The 22,816-nt window shown below is 36.0% G+C and overlaps 1 protein-coding gene across 1 annotated transcript in view; it reads right to left on the bottom strand.

Annotated features, from left to right (window-relative positions):
• LOC100928969 (multiple epidermal growth factor-like domains protein 6) overlaps nucleotides 1-22,816 on the bottom strand; it is a 402,703-nt gene that overhangs the window by 299,549 nt on the left and 80,338 nt on the right. Inside the window, exon 4 of the mRNA XM_031961116.1 lies at nucleotides 21,669-21,750. Coding sequence (XP_031816976.1) covers nucleotides 21,669-21,750 — 82 coding nt within the window. The remainder of the gene's footprint in view (nucleotides 1-21,668; nucleotides 21,751-22,816) is intronic.

Here is a 22,816-nt window from a genome sequence, read left to right as displayed (position 1 = left end):
GTTTGTATTTCTAAGGTTTTTTGCAAGAGCAACTGGGTGGCGCTAGGCTAGAACGCTGACCTAGAATCAGAAAGATTCATCTTAGTGAGCTCAAATCTAGTCTCACATAGTAGCTGTGGGACCTTGGGAAAGTCACTTATTCCTGTTTGCCTCAGTTTCCTCATCTGTAAAGTGAACTAGAGAAGGGAATAGCAAACCGTTTCAATTTCTTTGCCAAGAAAACCTCAAATGCAGTAATGAAGAATTGGATGTGATTGAAGTAATTGAATAAAATTACAAGAAGCTTTGATAAAAATGAAAAGGGTTTGCTCATGTGACTAGAGTTAGGAATACCTCAGATTCAGGTCAAGACCTTGTTATTGGTTTTATGTCCTGTAGGAAATATGTTGGAGAAATGGACAAAGGTTACATTGGCTGAATATGGTGTGGAGAGTCTCCATATCCACAGTGGGGAAGAGGTACCCATATCAGCAAGCTCCCTTGCAGTATCTCAGTATTTGGGTATAGCAACATTTTAAAGTCTGGTTAATACTCATGATTATAACTACCTTCAAGAGCAATAACTGTAATTTACATAGAACCTCAAGTTTACAAAGCACTCATAGTTAAAGATTTATTAAGATTCTACTATAGTACTAGGCACTGTGATACATGCCGAGGAGACAGACAAAAATGAAACAGTTCCTGCTCTCAAGGGGTTTTAAGTTTCATCAGTGGGGAGAAGAAAGGAGGCAAATATTTATGCAAGTTGAGAAAAAAAGGCAGCTAATTTTATTGGATGCACAGCCCACCTCGGGATCAGGGAAGCCTGGGTTTAAATCTTTCCTACTCCACATATAAGTAGCATAACCCTGGAAGCTTCACTTTATATCTTATTAATTTGAAGATCATACATGCAGAACAGGTGTTGATTTGCATTGATAGAGGCTGGAAGAGGAGCCCTCACCAGAAGTTCCCATATAGTCCTTCCAAAATAAGTAAGCATAAAGTATACGCAAAATAGTCTCAAGAACAGGAGAATTGCTAATGCATCATCATAATACTGTGTGTTACATATCATTCATGTGTGACTTTGGATAAATCATGGATCTTCTCTGGGCCTTAAATTCTCTATAATGATTGGGCTTAATAGGATATCCTCTACAATCACGGAAATGTGGAAAATTTCCAAGAAACACCAATAAAAGAAGTAAAACAGAATGTTTTCCTTTAAAAACAGTTATGGATCAGTTGTTGCTCTATGATGCAATTTAATGACAGAATTTAATGACCAACAAATTGGAAAATAATATTAAATTAAGCTATGATAAAGAATTTATTTTTTCTAAATGGAAATATATCAAAAATACAGTTAAGAATATCATTATGAGAGACAAGGAAGGTTACTTTGAAAAACCAGTGACTTTTGATCAACAAAATGACCAGACATAGTTCCATAGGATCAAGGATGAAGAATGCTACCCTCTCTTGATACAGATATGATGGACTCAAGATACAGAATGAGATTGGGGGGTGGGGATGGGGGGACACGACCAATATGGGAACTAGTTTTGTTTCACTGTGCATATTTGTTACAAACGCTTTGTTTTCTTTCTTGGGAGGGTAGGAAGAGAAAATAATTATATGTTAATTAAAAAAATGAGACTACTGAATTTGCTCAATAATACATAGAAAGTTACAGATGACCTCAGAGGTGACCTAAACTAACACATTAATTTACAGGCGAGGAAACTGAGGTTTTAGATTATGTGGCCTATCCAAAATCACATGGATGACAACAGAAATGGGATGTGAACCCAGATGCTCTGACCCCAAAGTGTTCCTCTTTACCAAGCTTGGAAGACTTGGGTTCAAATTTTAATTCTAGAATTGTTTCTCTATTTTACCTTAAGTCACTTACTCTGTTTTGTGCTGTTTTCTTGTTTCTAAAATGAAAGACTTCAGTTAGATGTACTGGAAGCTCTCCTTTTGGTACAAGTTCTATGTCTTTAGCACCTACGGACTTTTTTCCTAACTTTATGGTGGCTCCCGTTGCATGCCTAGCTCCCCAGCACCTTGGTGCTACCCTCAGGTTTGCTCCATCTCTTGCCCAGATCTCATGCCCACATCATCTTCTAACCACAACTTCTTTTGATCATATCTTCTTTCCTTAGTGCCCTGCTCTTTGATGGCTATTCAGATAAACTAATCAGGATGAATGTGCTCTCAGATGACAATGTGTTAATAGACATTTTCACCGAGGGCTGAGGATGAAACTTTCACTTATACAAAAGACTTTCAAGGTGAGATTTTTGAACACGGTGACAGACCAAAGCCAAAGCAGGGGCACATCCTGCTATAGTTCACAAATCACACTGGGAAGGGATTCTGACAAGTCCTTCCTTGGAAATGGAAACTTATATCAAGAGTCATTTTGCAGGGGAAAATTGAGGGAAAAAAGTAAAAACAAGATTCAACAGAAGCCTTGACTATCTGGATAGTTTAGATTTGTATAACTCCAGACAGATGTATTCTGAATAACTAAGGTTATATTTCAGCTCCCAATTTGCTATATTCAAATCACATTGTAAAGAAATCTTCCTCAAAAGAAGAAAACATTTGCTTTCCTTTTAAGACCCAAGATACTTTTCATTGAAAGATTCAATGTCATGCTGAGAAACATCAGCAATTGTACAGATTTATCTGTCCCTCTACTCAATGGTTCTTGTCTACAGGGTTTGAGTTCTCTCTTTCTGTCTGTCTGTCTCTCTCTCTCTCTTTCTGCCTGTCTGCCTCTCTCTCTCTGCCTGTGTGCTGTCTCTTTATTTCCCTCTCTTTCTTTTCTCTCCTCGGCTGTTTTTTCTTCTCTCATCTCCTTTCCTCCCTCTTTTCCTCTTCTTCCCTCCCCCCTTCTTCTTTTCCTCCTTTCCTTCCCACATCTCTCTTTGCTGGGTTTAATCTCTTTCTTTTCTCTCTCTTTCTGTGTTTCTCTTTCTCTCTCTCACTTTCTATCTCTCTCTTTCTCTCTCCATCCCTCCTTGCCCTACTCTCTCTCCTCCCTCGATTTCTCCTTCCCTCCCCCATCCCTTCCCTCCTCTCTCCATCTCTTTCCTCTACCTCCTTGTCTCTGTCTCTTTGTCTCTTTCATTTTTCCTCTCTCTAGCTTTTCTTATTTTACCTTCTTTATCAGTGCATCAACTGTGACTTCTTCCTGCGGTTGGTACCTGTCTCTAGCAGCCCACCATACACACATTTAATATTCTGTTATGGGATTTACTACTGGTAATCCAAACTCGTTAGGGACATGAGCAAAGAAAAATTTAATAAGATAAGGATTTTTTCTCTTTTGCCTTTTTTTTTTAATCTCACGTTTCATATGGGTGACATTGTTACCCAAACTAGTTCTGAAAAGATGAGGTATTACTGTAAGCATTTCCCGAATTTACCATAGCTAAAGGAGGTATCTATTAGTTTAGTCTAAACCTATGTAAAGAGGCAGTAGTGATTCTGGGTTCTCTTCTAGTCATTGACTATATGACTGTACTCATTAGTACAGTCTCTGGCATGTCCTTCCTGGAAAGGCCTTGGTGAGAAGCCTTATGGTTTAAAATTTCATTTCATTCAGGGTGGGACAAGTTCTATTACTTAATTAATATAGGGAAATTCACACACACACATTTATTTGAAATATAAATTTCAGAGATCAGCCTGAGGCACAGAAAGTTTCAGTGATTTGGCCAGTCTAGACTTCCTCTTCCATAAAATCGGCCATAAAATAGCATCTACTTGACAAAGTTGCTGTGAGGATTGAATGGGATGGCATGCGCACATTAATCTGTAACCCTAAAGTGCTAATCAAATAAATGCTGGTGAGGATGATGATAAGGGTGATATGCAGAAGCAGGAGGAAGAGGAGGAGGAGGAGGAAGAAGAAGAGCAAAAGGGAGGGGGAGAGAGAAGAGGAAGAGGGGGAAAGGCAATACCATATGCACATTACTTTGTGAACATTAAAATGCTGTACATATACATACTATTGTTGGTGATGATGATAATGTGGAAGAGCAGGAAGAGGAGGAAGGAGAGAAGGAGGAAGTGAAGAAGAAGAAGGAGAGGAGAAAAAAGAAGAAGTAGTTTACCCAAGATCACAAAAGCAGTAAGAGAAAGAGCCAGGATTTGAACCCTGGTTTTCTGATGCCAAACAAAAAACTCTTCTCCCCAGTAGAAGCGTATCTAAGAAGATATTTCAAAATTCTAAACATGACTCTGTGATGTTCCAAAATGCAGATAAGCTATTTAAACTCTTGGAAGCAAAAATTAACATCCACAGTATACGTTCATACATTGTCTGACATTTGAAAGAGTGAGGAATATTTTCTCATGCCAAAAAGGAAGCAAAGACTATATTTAGAATTACAGGATGTTTGATAATCTTGCCTTATAATCAGATGATTCTGTCCTTTTCCTTTCCATCCCTTTAAAACTAAGGCTTTCTGGTGAAACTTTTTCTGATTTCAAATCGAGGAAAAATCCATTTTGTGACAGGCTCTTCTTTGTATGAACTTAAATGACATGTCAAATACCATGGTAATAAGATGTCAAAAAGTATCACAAACCCCAGAGGCACTTGTTAAGCAGTGAGCTTCTCCACACAGTTAAGGAAGCCCCAGAGATCTGGAGAGGGGCTTTAATAACTAACAATTTCAGATAAATTGAAATCAACTGTGTTTTCCATCTACAGAATGTTTGTCATTGATTTTTTCCTCTTTCATTTCAATAATAATGATGCTAAAAAAAATTTATGTGAAATAACTTTAGGCACAAAAGAGCTCATTTATGAAATGAAGGAAAACAACACACGTAAATGCAATAAAGACAGAAACTGTTTGCAGCAGTTTTCCTATTCATTAACTGCTAGTTCTCAGTGTGCCCAAACATCAGAGTGCCGTGCTGCGTTGGATGGATTTAGTTCGAGTGCATCTGTTTAACATTTAGTTCTCCATGCCTGGTATTTTGTACATCATATACATAAATGTGTTATTGACCAGAAATAAACTTTCCCATGCGTGCTACGTAATTCTTAAACACACAATTGTATGTACACATACTCAATTATGGAAGGTCACAGACATTTGTGAAAATATTAATGGGCCAACTTAAATTGAGAGACAGTCTGATCTCATGCAAAAGAAATTGTATTTGAAGTCATAGGAGGTTAGTGCAAATTCTATCTCAAATGCTCACCACCTTTGGGAGGTCGGCAAAGTCATTTCAGGCTGAGCCAACAAATATTTATCAATTCAATTGTATCTAACATTTATTAAATGCCGGCCCTGGACGGAAATTGAAGGGACTGTGCTAGCTGCTGGGGATGATAAAAATCCAATAGTCCCTGTCCTCAAGAGCTTATATTCTATTGGGGATCTATGTGCACACACATGAATAATAAATAAACGATTCTTTGAAGAATGAGAAGATAGTAACAATTGGGGATATGGCATTAGCTTGAGATTTTCAGAAAGTGACAACTATATTGAGACTTGAAGGGAGTGATAGATTCTGAAAAAGAAGAGATTCAACAGAATACATTGTGGGCTTGTGGAACAGTGAAGCTTATAAAAAAAGATCCAGACAAGAGATGGAATGTCAGGATGAAGAAATAGAGCTAGTAAGACACTGGCTGTAACATTGACTCTGAACATAAGTAAAAAGAAGTAAATCTGGAAAGGTAAGTGGCAGCCAGATGGGCGAGGGCTTTAAATGCCACACTAAGGAGTTTGGAGGGCTGCTAAGGAGCACTATATTGCAAGAGTACCTGGCCTGGAGTTAGAGAACTTTATCTTCCTGAGTTCACATCTTGGGCAAGTGAGTTCACCTTGTTTAACTCAGTTTCCTCATCTGTAAAATGGGTTGGAGAAAGAAATGGCAAATCATTGCAGTATCTCTACCCAGAACACCCAAAACACCTTATGATTAAGAAAGCTATCTACACCCAAAGATAAGACTGAGGGAACTGAGTGTGGATCACAATATAGCATTCTCAGTCTTTTTGTTGTTTGTTTGCTTGCATTTTATTTTCTTATTTTTTTCCATTTTGGTTTGATTTTTCTTGTACAGCAAGATAATTGCAGAAATATGTACACATATATTAGACTCAACATATATTTTTAATGTTTTATATATATTAAATTACTTGTTATCTACGGAAGGGGGTAGAGAGAAGGGGAGAATTGGAACTTAGGGTTTTTCAAGGGTTAATGTTGAAAAATTATCCATGCATATCTGTTGAAAATTACAAAGCTTTAATTAAAAGAAAAAAAGATGCAATGCTTAACAAGGGAGCAAAGGTGTTTAAATACTGAAACAATTCACTAATTTAAGGAAAAAGAAAGTTCAGTTTCCAAAGACTGATCACAAGGAGAAAATACTAGCATAGTTCCATGTCCTGAAAACCAATGAGGGTCTCATAAAATTACGTGTGTTTGTGACTTTACTGAAAATGCATTTAAGAGAGACAGATGGCTACTTGTAAACACATTTATTTGAAATAAACAGGACCCAGATTGCTTAGACATTTGACCTAATATTTTCCAGGGTTCAGGCTTAGCAGACCAAGCATACATACGATAAAGCCAAGAACAGTACGTGGAGCAATATTCCAGATAATAACAGTTTGAAGGTCGAAAAGGATCTTAGAAGACAAAAGCTTCATTTTTCTAGGTAAGGTTGAGGTGGATCATCTTTGGTCACATAGTTAGTTATGAAATAGCAGATCTAGGTTTTGAGCTCTGCTGTAGAATGAGTGATCTTTTTCCTACCCTGGGATGTGTATGAGAATAACTTTCATGGGAAGGAAGCTGGCTCATGTGGGCATGTTGCAAGGAGACTCGCATCTCAGGAAAACACAGCTGGCATTCCAGTGTGAAAGAGAGCACAGCAGGGTCCCTGACGGTGAGTGGGAGGATGTGTTTCTCTTGTAGACAACCTGTCCATGATGAAATATGGCTCTTCTGCAACATACAATCCCCAAAGTGAAATGGAGAAAAAAGTTGGTGTTTAGTAATCCTAACTTAATAAACCACTTTAAAAAGTCATAATTAAGTTAAAAATAAAACAAATATAAAAATATACAAAGTGCCCTCCCCTCTGTAAACATCCAAAAAATGAAGTAGGTTTCAAATTAGAGAAGCTGGGTTCAAATTCCAGTTCAGCTATTTACTAGGTGGGTGAACTTAGTCACGTCACTTATTTATATGTCCCAGTTTCAATAATAACAATTTGAATCAGATGTATAGACAAAAATTTCAAGTAAATAAGTGGAGATGTATCAAATGTTTCTTGACAGTACAAAGTCTCATTTTTGAGATTTGTGCTAGTATTGTCTCCTTATGTTCAGCCTTTGGGAACTGAACTTTCTTTTTCCTTAAATTCATTTTGAGATTTGGACTCTAGCCATATAGAATACTTTGTAATTTTTTTATTGATTGATTAATAGAAAATGAGATGTTTTTGATATCAGTACAGGATTAACTTATGATTGTCATCAATAATTGAAAAAAAAGTGCTCTTGTAATGAACCATCAAAATTATATAAGGAAACTGTAGAAATGATTTGATCACTCATTACTAGCTGAACAAATTTAGTCATGATCAAATAACTAGCAAGACTAAAGATAATTGCTAGAATTCCCTATCACAAGCATGGGCTACTAAACTTTAAATTGTCCTTGAGAATTCGTAAATCATTCTGTGCTCAAATCAGATTCTTATCGCAAATAGAACTATTGGTCTCAATCTGTTAAAACAAACAAACAAACAAAACAACAAAATATAAAAACCACAACCAAGACAATGGTTAACTAAAGACTCATAAACTTCAAGCAACATGGACCAAAAACTTTCAAGATATTGAGAAGTACTAAATGAAATTTAAAAATCAGATGAGAACTGCTCAGTGAAGTGGACACAGCATCCTTATTATTTGGTCTTCTAAAGGAATTGGCTCAAAGATACTTCCAATGAAAGATGAGATTCTAATCCCAAATCTTTATTAAATTTCAAAATGTAGTTATTTTGTTCACCTGTGTGGTAATCTGTAGAATATTAAACCAAAAAAAAAGACTATCAGGACAGTGAGCTGTACCTAGATAATTTCTATATTAACTCATTCAAAAGCTATGAGAAAAATGTCACAAATGACGTTTACATGATGGTGCAAAGTTGAAAATCATGTTTTCTCTAAATTTCCTCTTATTTAGTGAAATCTTCCCATTTCTTCAACCAATATTGAGTTCAAGGCTTTTCACTATCCTAATGGCTTTCTGTTAAAACTCTTCATATTTTTAATGTCCTTCCTAAACATGTTGTACCCAGAAGTGAACATGGTGCTCCAGGTATATTCTGACCAGGACATAGGATTAAGAAGGAATTCCCTTCTCAAAGAAAGGGGAAAAAAAAGAGAGAATAAATGTTTACTGACAAACTTTGACAAATAGAGAAGACTCAAACAAACTCTCTTTATATGCAGTCAGTGAAGATTAAAGATTATGGATGAGGATTTCAGGAAAGGGGGTGAATGCACAAAACCCGCTTTTATTATCCTCCTGCATATCCCCCTCACAACCTACTCAGAAAAACAAAGAGGGAATGCCATTTCTTGCTCCTTGAACTCCCATACCCAAACCAACTAGTGATTGAGTAACTTTTTTTTTTAATCTACTACTCCTTGTTCAAAGTTATAAAAAAAAAAAAAAAAAGCCTTGAACAAAAGCTTGTGGAGTTCCATGTGGAGTTTCTTTCAGATCAAGCTCCTTAACTCCCATGAACTCCATCTTATCTCTGTTTCACTACCCGTTAGATCTTAACATCACTCAAAAAGGCTTCACTTCTAGTGCCTGAACTCCACAATTCCTTTCCTTAACAAAATTTCTGATTCTTCAGCATCTTATTCTCTCTATTATCTTATCTACTTTTCACTTTTTCTTCACAATATCATTTTTTCTCCCAGTTTATTAAATCCCTTCCCCATCTATTTTCACCATAGTTTTCTCTTCCTTCCTGGAATTTCTTCCAACTCTTTCCTTGTCTTTGAACCAGTCCTTCCATACGAATCCGAGAAATTGGATAATCCCCATCATTTAGCTTCTTCTTCTCCATCAAAACTACCCAATGATGCTTTGGGAATCATATTAAACTTTGCTTATTATGTCCATTGTTTGTTTAATTTTCCTACTTGCCTCAATGTTAGCTACTTTTTTCATTTATCTTTGATCACATTTATTTATTCCGAAGCTTGCCCTTTGTTTCATTCTCTTTGTAGAAGATTTTGCCATCTACTTCACTGAAAACATTAAAGTCATTCTTCAGCTTCCCTCCTCTACAACTCAAGACCTTTCAAATATCTTTTCCAGGATTTTCACTCCACTTTCTCTCCTATCTCAGAAGATAAGGCTGCCCTACAATTTACCAAAGACACTTCAATCATTGTATTTCTTTCACTGCTGCCAGATTTCACAATATGTTCCTGATTTCACAATATGAGAATACTTAAAGGCCCTGTCAGCTATCTGTTTTATCTGCAATCTCAGATTAGGGGACCTTTTTCACTTTCATAACTTCAATTATCATCCATTGCAAATCATAAAATCATAAAGATCAGAGATTAGAAGGAATCTCAGAGGCCTTATAATTGAACTTCCTTATTTTCCAGATGAGCAAATTAAGGGCCATAGAGATTAATTGACTTAAGCACAGAGATGTAATTAAGTATCAATAGAGGAACCAAATCCAGGTTCTTTAACTCTAATCAGTGGTTTTTCCCCTCTACCATACAATCTATGACTCAAGCCTCATTTCTAACTTTTCCCTTGAACTCCAGTCAAGTATTTCTCTGTAAAACATTTTTAGCTGTATGTCCGGTAACAACCTCAAACTCTATATAAGCTATACTGACCGCAGTACTCTAAGTGCCCAACCCACCTTCTTCCTATTTTAAAAATTCTACTGATGACACTCCCATATGCTGAATCATCCTGATTCAAAGAAAGCATCACTCATCTATAACTTTTTCCCTTCTCTCAGCCATTCCATTCAATCAGCACTGAGGCCCCATCAATTCTTGCTTCTCCATATAAGTTTTATCCACTACAACTATCCTAATTCAGTATCTGATCTTCTCTTTTGTAGAATAGAACCTTCCCATCATCTCTGAATTATTCATCCTGTCTCTCCAATTCAACTGTTGCAAATCTAAAAAAGTTGAACAGTTATTTTCCTAAGGTACTTACCTGCTCATTCCATTCTTATACTTAAAAACTTTCATTGATTCCCCATTACCAAATAAAAAAGGGTAAACTTCTTGGCATTCATTCAAGACCCTCAAAACTCTGCTTTCAACCTACATGTTCAGTCTCCTGAACTGCTCCCCTGCACACATGCTATATTGGTTCCAGACAAATTGGACTATTCAACTTTTCTAATTGCCACCTCTCCTATTTCTATGTCTCTGGTCATACCATCAACTAACTTTGGACTAGACTCCTTCTTGCCCTCACCTGTACTTGTTAAGTCATTTCTTTCTTCATGTCCTAGGTCATGTGTTATCCCCTGCTGGGAATCTCCTGCTTGATTCCTTTCTTTCTCATGCCAGCTATAAATGATGGTTCTCTTTTCAGTTCCCTCAAGCTGCTCTGTCTAGAGCCAGAGGTCCTCAAATTACGGCTTGCAGGCCAGATGCAGCAGTTGAGGATGTTTATCCCCCTCACCCAGGGCTATGAAGTTTCTTAATTTAAAGGCCTACAAAACAAAGTTTTTGTTTTTATTATAGTCTGGCCCTCCAACAGTCTGAGGGACAGTGAACTGGCCCCCTTTTTAAAAGGTTTGAGGACCCCTGGCAGAAATTTCCCCTGCACTTGTATCATTGTGACATATTATAATGATCTATTTAATTCCTCTTCTTCTCCAACTCATATGACCCTTGAACAAAAAGGTTCTGCATTGTTTCATCTTTGTTTCCCAATTTCCTAACACAATGCCCTACTAAGCCCAAGACATAGTAGGGATTTTAATATAATTTTTCAGCGAGTTAGAGTGAACTGAAGATTCTTCTTCTAATATGATTATGTTTAATTTTCAGCTAGTCTTTTAATCCTTTGGGAATAAATTTCACATCTTTAATGCCTTATGGCAGATACTTTCCATCAACTATCCTTGCCCCCATGTCACCACCATTGGTTTCTCTTCTTATTGCTTCCTATATTATAGAGTGAGAGAAGGTCATTAATGATAAGGATCCATTCACTCAAAGCAGAAATTGTTTAGGTGGAACATGGCCATGGCCTTCAAATACAGTGGGTGCTATCACATACATTTATTTTAGAAGGGATCTTTACAGAAGATTAATCCAATTAAGTTATCCAATTCATTTGATAGCGCATTTTTAAGTTATCCAATTCATTTGATAGCCAAGAACAGAGGCCTGGGGATCTAAAGTGACTTGCCTCTGTTGGCAAAAAAATTATCTGAACTGAGATTTTCTGGTTCCAATCCAAGTCAATACATTTCTCGTCAGCTCATGTTCAGTCTAATATTGGTGACTTCTTTTGTCTGTCCTCAGGAAGCACAAATAGGAACAGGTAGAAGTAAAAGAGAATCCAATGGTAGCTCTATATAAGACAACAGTTTTCAAATTACTAGACCTTCATAGATGTAGATTGCATTGTATTAGGAGGAAGTCAGTTCCTCATCTCTTGAGGTCTTTAGAAAAATTTGGATTGCCTTTTGGGAATATCACAGAGGAGGTGATATTCTTAGTCGGGAAGACCTAAACTAGATGTCCTCTGTGATCTCTTACAACATTGAGATTCTGAAATTGCAGGGATTGTCAATGAGGGCTGTTTTACAATGGGACATCTAAGCAAAGGTTTATAAGCGTGATAGACTGGGGTGGTGGTATGCAGAGCAGATTACCAATGGTTAACACAGAAGACACTCAATGAATACTTCCTGGACGGCTAAAACAAGAAATCTAAGGTCCCCATTGATAGATAATATCACACAAGGTAACATAGCTGTGGACTTGAGAAACAACAGCCAATAGAGCAATCCTGATATATCCCCGAGAAGCTAAAGCATGGAGACAAAAACAAAACGCTTCTGAAAGGCACCAGTGTGTTTAAAGATATCAGAATGTCTCTCCAACTGGCAGGAATTCCCACCAACCAAAGTATATGAAGGGAAAACAACATACATTTCTCTTTTCAGCTACCATGGCAAATAACAGTAGTTCTTTAATATATATTTTAAGACAAAGGCTCACAGAAATTTTTTTCATTAAATTTAGAGATCAACTACTGTCTCAAAAGAACTTAAGCTTGCTTAGTCTGGTTTATATTTGGCAAGTTTATCTTGAATGCTACTCAATGGATTTTGGAAGGATTTAGGGATAATTTTCCCATGATCCTTCCAAAGATGGCAGTGTGGGAAAGGCTTGATGATTCAGAGCCATTTTTAAAAACACCGGTTCTTAATATACAAATTTTTAAGTTACCTGATACCTCACCTGATACCTGGATTGGTTCTTGTAAAATGTTCCTAAAGAACGAGACTTGAATATTCTTTTAATTTGTTTCATTCTTAATGTTCCCTGTTTTGTAGACTCTCCCAAGTTCAATTTTTTTTTCAAAACAACCCAGCCAGATTAATTTGTCTTTTGTCTGGTTGATCTCTATTTTAAGAGCTGTTTCTGAGCCTATATTTATGGGCTGTGTATTGAAGTTCTTTTTGTCATTTTGGTCTCCCCCATCCCCTTTGTGGGTGAGAACAGAAACAAAAAAAAATTTAAAAAGAATCTTCTTAGTGTCAAGTTATTTGTTTCCCTTCCCCATTAACTAGCAAAATTGAACTTGCCTTTGCCTTCTTCTTGTCTCAAATGTGTTACATTTTTTTTTTCAGTATCCTCTTTGACCCTCACTAATTGGAACTCATTTTGTGCATTGGCCTTTCTGACCATCCCTACATGCCTCTGCTAGTCTCTAACTTTGTCCTTGGTGGTTTGTCCTTATTTCTGTTCAGCAGATAATTGCTTTTTTTGCATTTCAGATCTTAGAAAAAGACCCTGTTTTAGATATGACAGACTTCTATGGCTTGCTTCTCCTTCCTTTTCATCAGCATGGTTATCTTTTTGCCTTTAATAATGTCTTTAGAAATTCCCAGGTCTCCTGTACCACATTTCCTCTGAGATTTGTCATCCATGGGTTTTTTCCTCCAGTGCTCTGAACTTGTGAATATATGTTTCATCTTTCACTCTGCTTTTTTTCCTTACTTCTTCCTCTTCCTTTAGTACCCTGCTATTTCCTAACCAGTGGTGACTGAGAATATAACTCAGTACCATAATTATTCTGACTGTAATCTTTGTGTTGCCCCCTTCTATAAGCCATGCTGTAGACCCGTGCATGTAAGACTATCCAGTTGGTTACAGAATAAACACTCTTACCATTATGAAGTTTCAAACAATGAATTAAGAAACACATTATCCAAAAGGTAATGGGGGAATCAATTTTCCATTCACTGTTTTTCAAAAATCCAGTCCCAAAGGTAATGGGGGAATCAATTTTCCATTCACTGTTTTTCAAAAATCCAGTCCCTTTCTTTCATAGGAGTATACTCTGAAAGAAGAATCTTTTCTCCTTATTTAAATCCAGCTAACCATTATTTTTTTTGTTTTATTATTTATAGGTATCATCAATATAACTCAAGGAAGGCGTTCAATGATCATGTAGACATCCCCTTGTGGTGAAATGGATATGCAAAAGAATAGACGAGGACAAACATACATGGATGGATGACCATCTGCATGGTTGGAAGAAATGCCCAGAGTGGGAAGACTGCTGATTTATATGAATATTTTTAAGGTACCACAGGCATACAGGCAACTTTTAAAGTAATAAAAATAGGAGCCAAAATCAAAACACAGCACTTATCCCAAGAGCTTAAGGTCTATTTTCATATTTCCAGTATTCTTCAGAACTGCCCTAAATGAGTCTTTTAGGAGAAAGCTGGAATATCCAATAGTAATTGCATTATCTCCAAAACCCAGACAACTCAGAAATAAATTTATTTTATCCCAGACACAGCTATCAGGGTTGTGAATATGTAAATAGGTTCCAGCCTTTCACACCTGAATGAATGGATTATATCCTGCAGAAACCTGCTCAGTGCCAGAGATTTAATTAAGACAGGAATGCACAAGTTTTCCTGGGACAAACAGGATTACAGTATTTCATAGATAATATAGAAAATTTATGAACATGTCACAGTCACCAAACTTCACATTAGTTGGATGGACGTTTTTGTTGTTGCTGATGTCAGTGAGTGTGCAGCTTTCTGCCCTGAACAAAAACCGTCATGAGGAGTGATGGAATTCTTGGGGCTGGTAGAGTTGGCAGACAGTGGAGACAACCCTTGAAGGCCCACAAGTCCCTGAATATAGAGATGAAGCTGGAGTTTCATTAGCATACACAGTGAATATTAATGCTGAAAGCTTTGTTGCTGCAATTTATGGCTAACAACATTTTTTCAAAATTTTCATCAGGGATCAAAAACTAAACTAGGTAAAATGAACTTGGCTACAATGAGGACTTCATGGAGCAGCATCTACTCTTGACCACCTCCTGCTTGGCTTGGTTCTGCTGAGAAATGCTCTCAAGGAACTTAATATCTTTTCCCTATATATCTATGTGAAGCATAGTGAAAGGAAGCCTGAATTTAGAATCAGTAGTTCTGGTTCAATCTCTGTATTTTTTCTTTTTAATTTTTGCTTATTTATTTATTGATTTATTTGCTATTTGACCTTAGGCAAGTATGTCTAAGAATTTGAACTAGGGACATTTAAGGTCCGCCTCAGCTAGAAAATGCTGTGATTCTTAGGAAGGGATGTCATGTATATTTTAATTTCTTATTGTTTTCAAAATAGTTTAAAAAGGCAATTTTGTCCAGAAAAGAAAATGTTAAGCATTTAACAAGCAATTATTAACTAGTATTTAATTCAAGATCTTAAAAAAATTGATGACATTTTTCTGTCAAATTATGTCATATTCCCTCCCTTCCTTCCTTCCTTTTTCTACATTTGCTCCTCAGTCCCTACTTTCTCCTCCTTCATCTCTTTCTGTTGCTCATTTCTCTCTCTTTTTTGTCTCTCTCTGTCTCTATGTCATCCTCCTTCTTTAAATTTTTATATCTGTCATATTCATTAAATAATTTTAATTGTTTATTGTTTTCTTGGAAGTTGCATTAATTCAATTTTCTTTTGGTTTCAGTGCTCACATTTCTTCTCCACCTACATCCTCAATCTTAGATTGACTCTCCTTTTTTTTTTTTTTGATTAGGCTTATATTTTCAGAACATATTATTGGCTATACCCTGAGCTTAGTGGTTTATTTGAATATACTATTCTATTCCTTTTTGTGATTTCTTGTGAGTTTATAATAATCTTGTGTTAAATGATTTTTCTTTTCTTTAATATTTAGGGGCTTTCTCTTGGTCACTTATAAATTTTGTTCTTTGTTATTAAAACTGTTTATTTTAACCAAAATGTGGCTTGGAATTTGAAATGCAGGTTTCTATTTTTATTTCTGTTTGAAGACAATTTGCAGATCCTTTCAATTGCTGCTTTGTAATTTTTATTCAAGAGGTTCTGGGATGGTATTTTAGTTTTATTTACCCAATTATGATGATCGTTTTTTTTTTATCATGATAAAAGCATGATCATGATGAGTGGACAAATTTATTGAGTTCTGCTTTTCTTGTGTCACATTCTATTGCCAATCTCTTAATCTCTTTTACTTATTTAGATAATTTTTAATAATGGTATTATGTCTATCTTTTGAGAATTTTATGTTCTTTCCTAATTCTTCTTTCATCTATTTCATTTCTCTTTGGAAACATTCTGTAGTTTCTTACGGTTTCATGTTTTCTTGAACATCCAAATGATTTTGCATTTCATCAGACAATAGATTACTGTTCTTTATCTCATAATACTTATTTTTTAAAAAGAACTTTACATTTTCTTTGAAGATCTACTATTCTTCCTTCCTCATTTTAGGATTCTCTGATGATTTGCTTCATTGTATTGAAATACAATAGTTGAAGCAGTTGAAATTTTTGGTCTTCCAACACTTTTTTGAAGTTTCCCCACCACTCGCATGGTCATTTCCTTTTTTTTCAGGTACAAGCTCTCCAAATAGAGCCTCCTGTATTTTCGGGATAAAATGTTTACTCATCTATGTCCTTCTCCTGAGCATTCTGTATAATAGGACTTCTAAACCAATTTTTTTTTTTTTTTGTATCATGGACTTCTTTGGAAGGACAGTTAAATGTATGGCCTCCTTTTTGTCATAAAATGAAAACAAAATACATGGGGCTATGAAGGAAACAAAAGAGTTATGAAAATAATGATGTAATTCTCATCCAAGCTCATGAGGAGTTAATATCAGGTTGATAATCCCTACTCCAAAGGCCCCTAACTAGCCCTTACTTGGTTTTGGTCCCTTTAGTCCCATATTTCGGCATATTTTCTAAACTTTCTCCAGTTACTTGTATGATCTTTCCTTCTCACAGCTGGGCTAAATCAGGATCTGCAGAGTTATGTGGCAGAGGAGGAGGGCAGGGGGTAAATCTCCAGCACAATTTTTCTAGCCCTGAGATCCCTAACCTAGGACTGGACATTAGTTAGAAAGTATCACATTTTTACTTCTGCCCCTTTTCTTCTTCACCTGCATAAGTCTGGATAGCAAAGAAGGATTAAGAGCAATAGGCCTATGTTTGAGGTATATTCCTATGGTGCCAGGAACAAGGCTGTGAAATGGACCCTACTTCTATTGGTGCCACATTGAAGCTGGTTGGGAAGAAGCACTGAGTGAGGGCTTTAGGAATTATTCTCTAGCTGAAATCAATAACAATTATACCTTATTATTATGGCTTCTGCCTTCTTTGACTTATGTATTTTCCTATGACTGCTTTAGAAATTAAACACTATTCCCTTCTCTCCCTCCCTTCCTCCCTATCCCTCTTCCTCCCTCCTTCCCTTTCTCTCTCTCCCTCCCCACCCCCTTCTTTCTTACTCTCTCACTCTTCCTTTCTCTCTCTCACTCTCTTTTATCTGTCTTCTCTCTCTTTTTCTCTCGCTCTGCCTCTATTTCTCTGTCTTTCTGTCTCTCTCTTTCTTTCTCTCATTTGGAGAAAGCAATAAATACTTGGTCAAAGGATTAAAAATCTTTTTATAATCATTCCCAAGGCGTTCATACATCTTTGTTGTTTATTTTCAGTGAATAAATCTCCTAGCAAAAATAATCTGCAAATCCCAACTATATTGTAAGACATTCTATCCCATGATTCCATCTTATTCTTTGTCATAGAGCAGTGATTCAGTTCTATTAATTATTCATCATAATATTTAATAATAATGATCGCTCATAATTCACCAAAGCAGTATCTTTTAATGACATAAAATGGGGACGAGTAGAGAGCATGGCAGAGTTTGGATGTTAATCTAAAAAGATGCTAAGGAAATAGGTCAAATATAATGAGAAAAATGTATGAGTAAATGCAAATTTCTACCTGTTGGTTCAAAAATTTAACTTTCAAGAATAAGGTGAGGCAGAATGGCAAGGTAAAACATACTATGGGGAAAAAAATCTACAAGACGTAATGAGATAAAAGTTCCATCTAAATCTGTAGTAGATTCACATGATAGGTAAAAAATAAATAAACAAACAAAAATACTGGTCTCTTGAATAGAAGACCTGCTTCAAATCATTCTAATGTCCAAAACCTGTTCTTGAAGCATACTGCTCAACATATTTCAATGGTTCCCTATTATTTATAAGTTCAACTATAAATCATCTTGTTTGTCCTTGAAAGCCCTTCCCAAGTTGGTTCTCACATTTGTAACACCATTCTCCCTTTTTCTGCTTTACTCACTCTACAATCTAGTCAATCTGGTTCTTTTGTTGTTTCTTCTACATTCATGGAAATGTTCTAACTCTTGCCTCTGAACTGTTAGTCCCCTATGTCTGGAACACACTCTTTACTTTGACCATTTAAGATTCCGAACTTTCCTCCAAAATGTCATCTGATCCCTTTCAATTATTGTTGTTTCCTCAAAAAAATATAACAAAATAAAACAACCCCAAGAATAAGACTCACTTTTGGACTCCTCTCCTTTTGATGAATTTTCAAAGTTTCCTAAATCTCATCAAATTCAGGGATACAATGTTGGTCTGTGATTTGTCCCAGATCATCTTCTAAGACAAAAATTCTTTATGTAGGGTCTATCAACTTAAAAAATAAACACCCTGCATTGTGATATATTTGATTTCCGTTGTAATCCTTCATATTTTATTTTATGCATCTTAAAACAGTATTCTGAGAATGAGCTTGTAGGCTCTTCCAGACTGCTAATGTGGTCATGCTACATACAAAAATCTTAAGAAATCCTCATCTTGGTTTTTAAGTTTCAGTCCCTCCCCACCTTTTTTTTTTTAAATAAAGACAGAAACAAACTAAATCATATCTTTATTTTATATTTATTCATATGTGTAAATATCTATTTAAGAGAATGTATGCTTCTTGAGGATAGAGATTCTTCTATTGTTGTCAATATATATTTCCAGCCTGTACTTGGCACATAGTAGCTGTTTAATAAAATGCTTGTTGATTGATTTAGGGAAAACAACAACAAAAATGGGCTTAGGATAGCATAAATGGCTAGAATGTAAGATTCTATTCTTCTGGACAATGTTGTTCAACTCTGGGTTCCATATTTGGGAAGGACATTGACAAACTAGAGTGGATCCAGTGATGTCTATAAAATATCTTCCTGCTCATCCATGACTTAAATTTGATGACCTCTGAGGTTTCTTTCAAATCTCAAAGTCTGGGTATGTGTACTTTCTGCAATTGGCTAAAACCTTGGAGTTTATTTAAAACTAATAACTAGCATTTTATGGTGCTTTAAAGATTATGAAGCACTTTACAAATATTATCTCATTTATCCTCTCAATAACCATGAGGGTAGATGCTCTTTTTAATGTATATTTAAGAGTTTGTGGAAACTGAGGCAAGCAGAGAAAGTTAGGTGATTATTGCAGAGTGGGTGTCAGACTGTAGACTTTTCATTCTAAGTAGTTGAGCGTGACTCTTCATCAAGCTCCCTTCTTTCAAAAGCCCAAGTGGGGAATGATTAAGACTGAAATGAAATAGTCTTCCCTGTCCTTTTCCCTAGGGGTCCCCAGGAAACTTGTCTGTGTCTCCCTGTAGGGCGCCAACCATATTTATAATTGCTAATTGAGAACTATCTTGACTACTATAGGCTAAAAAATTTCTGTCTCTCCTTTGCAGTAATCACAAAGAAATCAGAGATTCACAGCAGGCTACAAAAGTGGTTTTAAAAATACTTTCTTTTTCTTCTTTGGAAATACAGGATTTAATTGTTCAAAGTCAAAAGGGTCAAACTTTTTTTCCTCAAAAAAAAATTCTGATTGGAAAATGGAATGCATTGCTGTAATTCAATAGAAGGTAAACGTTAATTTTCCACTAGGGAGTTGAATTGTAGCTTAGTTCTAGGGCCATGTATCTATTTTCTAAATAAGCATAAAGTTACAGCCAATGAATAGACAGCAGGTTCTCCTGTGAAATGCAACTTAAAACTGCATTCTCCTGTCTTGAAAAATACAGTTCCCCCAAAGGCTTGCAGTAATAAACCAGTGACCCATGAACGTGTGTCAGATCTTAACACCAGGCAGGCTTGTCATAATGTGGAAATTTATCATGCTTTAAACTGTAAATTATAGAGGGTTCATTCTCATCAAATGATAAGAAATGTGCAGCACTATTCTCGTCAGCCCTCCTAAGGGGAATTCATCTGGAATGAAATCAGTCACTGACTTCCCTTTATTCAATTTTAAAAACTTCCCAAAAGGTCAAGCTTTGGGGGGTAGGAGTTAACTTTAAACACAGCACATGGGAAATTATGAAACAAAAAAAGCTTCATTCAATAGCCATGAAACTGATGGGTTTGGTGCCTTATACCTTCAGTAACAGCCTTTTACTTTTGGGTTTGCAAAGTCAGTGTGAGCATCAATTTCTTACTAATCAATGACATGAGGGAAAGGTGTGAGACAGCAGAGGGGAGCCCATACTTCAAACTGTCCAACAGTATAGGGAGTTCAGCAAACATGGGAAAGATGATATGGAGCCAAAGAATGAACTATGCCTATTAACTTTAAAAAGTTTCTTTTGTAAAACCTTATATTATAGTCCTGGGAAACTGTACATAATTCCTTCATCATCCTGGAATATAATTCCCAAACAATACAACAGAGTTTCTTTAGTTCATTTAAGATCAAAATTTAATAGTCTGAAAACTAACATCTCTCCTCAAACAACCAATGTGACTGTTCCACTGGGATGCATTTCCATAAACTTTCCCTTAGCAATGTCATTACTTATTAGTATTATTTTTATTAATAATGATGCCGATTGTTTGTGACTAAAACTTTTTGTAGTATTAGTTAATAACAGTAGCTCTTTAAAGTTTGTAAAGTACTTTATCAATATTACTTAATATGATCCTAACTAAAGCCCTGGGAGGAAGAGCGTTTTATGTTCCCATTTTTCAGATGATGAAACTTGTTCAACATCACATAGCTAGTAAATGTCTGTAACAGAAATCATGGCTTCCTGATTCTGGGCCAGCCTGCACAGTGGATCAGCTTTTGTTTTTATTTCTTACATTGTCTTCCTCTCCCAAGCTTACCACGAAAATGTAAAACACCTTGAAAACTTTGTTATTTTAGTTTTTGCATTTCAGTGATTAGAAAGGTGCCTGAAAAATACTAAATACTTTAAGACTTTCTGGTTGATTTAAACTGAAAAGTCCTAAAGCTATGAGGAGTAATTCAATAATTATTGCCCAATGGAATGGTAACACTGGGAGGGACATTAGAGATTGTTCATCTGAGGTAGCATCATCAGAGTGATGTAGAGTCATTTATTAAGTTCCTGCCATGTGCAAGACACTTGGCTAGGCACTTGGGATTCAAAGAATTTACATCTGATTGGCAAATAAAATATGTGAAAAATTAAGGAAATAAGAGACCGAATAATCTGCTGGATATGGCAAGGTTCATAGAATCATCATTTTAAGGCTGGAAGAGATCTTTGGGAAACAGGCTCAGGAAGTCTAATGATTTGAGCAGTGTTTGTGCATGTATATATATATGTATGTATGTATTTCTATTTACACACATGTACATGTCTATTTGTACAGAGATATTCTCTGGGAAAAGAAAAAACATATATATATATATATATATATATATATGTATCTATATCCACATTCTGCATATATATATATATCCACATATATATGTATATATAAATATATGCATATATGGAAATCAAGATGCCATAAAAACAATTAACTAAGATAATCAATAATGATTGAGCTGATTCAGTTATTAGTTTTTGAATTATTGGTATTCCTAGGATATCTCTATTGGCCCATGGAGATGAATAAATGGAATATGTGAAACTGAGGTTATCCCAGAAATTTTATAATCTGCTTCCCATCCTGATCCAATGGCTGACTTCAAGGCCCTGTCTGGATGATGCTGTTCACCACTGTCCTATTGTACCGTTGTCCACTATTGGCTGGCCACTTGGACTAGGATCTAAAAGGTAGATTACTAGCCCTTGCAGGCAGTAGGCAATCAAAAGCTACAAGGTGTTAGAGGGGGTGTTTAGAGAAATTAGCACTCAATTGAGGCTTCCACTCTGCTGTAATCACAAGAATTGAAAAGAGCATTGAAAAGGGAGAGTTCTGTAGAGAAAGGAGGCAGTTGTCTGAAGCAATCTGTGTCAGGAACAAATACCCTTAGATTTCTCTCTTTCTTGGGGAATCTTTCCAACCTATTCACTATGAAAGAGTATCCTTCACTGTGAAACAGATGCAATCCCACTCCAGCAACTGCTGTCTCATGGAGAAAGAGAACGAAAGACAAAAAAAAATCTGGCACAATTTGTATAGTTCTGTCTTCATTCCTTCTGTCTTTCTTTGTGAATCATCAAGTAGTTTATCTCTTGTGACTTAATGACTTAGCTTCACTAATAGCAAAGGCTTGATGCACTTCCCAAGGTACATTTTATTTAAGCTGAGAATGTAGTGTTTTTTTTTTTTTTAAGACACCAGCAAAACATTTTACTGCAGATTCCTGAGAGAACCCAGAATTGAATTTCTAAATGTTCTATTATAATGAAATTTTGAGTAATCAGCAGGGAAGGGGCTGATGACCATTTATCAGCTTTACTGGTTGGATTTTTTATGCATGAAAATCATAATTAGGAGGCTCCACAGGTGGATAGTCCAATGTCATATTGGTGCTGGCTATCAGAACGGGGCTCTTTTCATTTGCAAATCTCAGAGAGCTTTGCCAAAAAGATCCCTTTGCAATATGAATAGTACATATATTAGATAAGTTTACACACACATTCATTATTTGGGGAGGAGGTGGGAGGCTACCTGTGATTTCACACGTAGAGGAAATATCCTGTTATTTTATAGGTAGAGGAAACAATCAGGGTTGAAACTCTCTCCAATGATTAAATTGCAATTGAGCTTTGATGGATAGTTTAAGTAACTATCTGAAGAACACTGAGGTCAAGTGACTTCTCCTTTTTCACACTGGTAGTAAATATCTGGAGAAAAGCATGAGTCTCATTCCATGCTATTCTGCTTCTTATAGATTCATGTAGGTATTGGGATATGTATACATAAAAAGATGTG

Source organism: Sarcophilus harrisii, chromosome 3 (genome assembly GCF_902635505.1).
Source record: "Sarcophilus harrisii chromosome 3, mSarHar1.11, whole genome shotgun sequence".
In the NCBI taxonomy this organism is placed as follows: Eukaryota; Metazoa; Chordata; class Mammalia; order Dasyuromorphia; family Dasyuridae; genus Sarcophilus; species Sarcophilus harrisii.
Note: the sequence above shows the minus strand (reverse complement) of the source record. Positions and strands in the feature narration are given on the sequence as shown.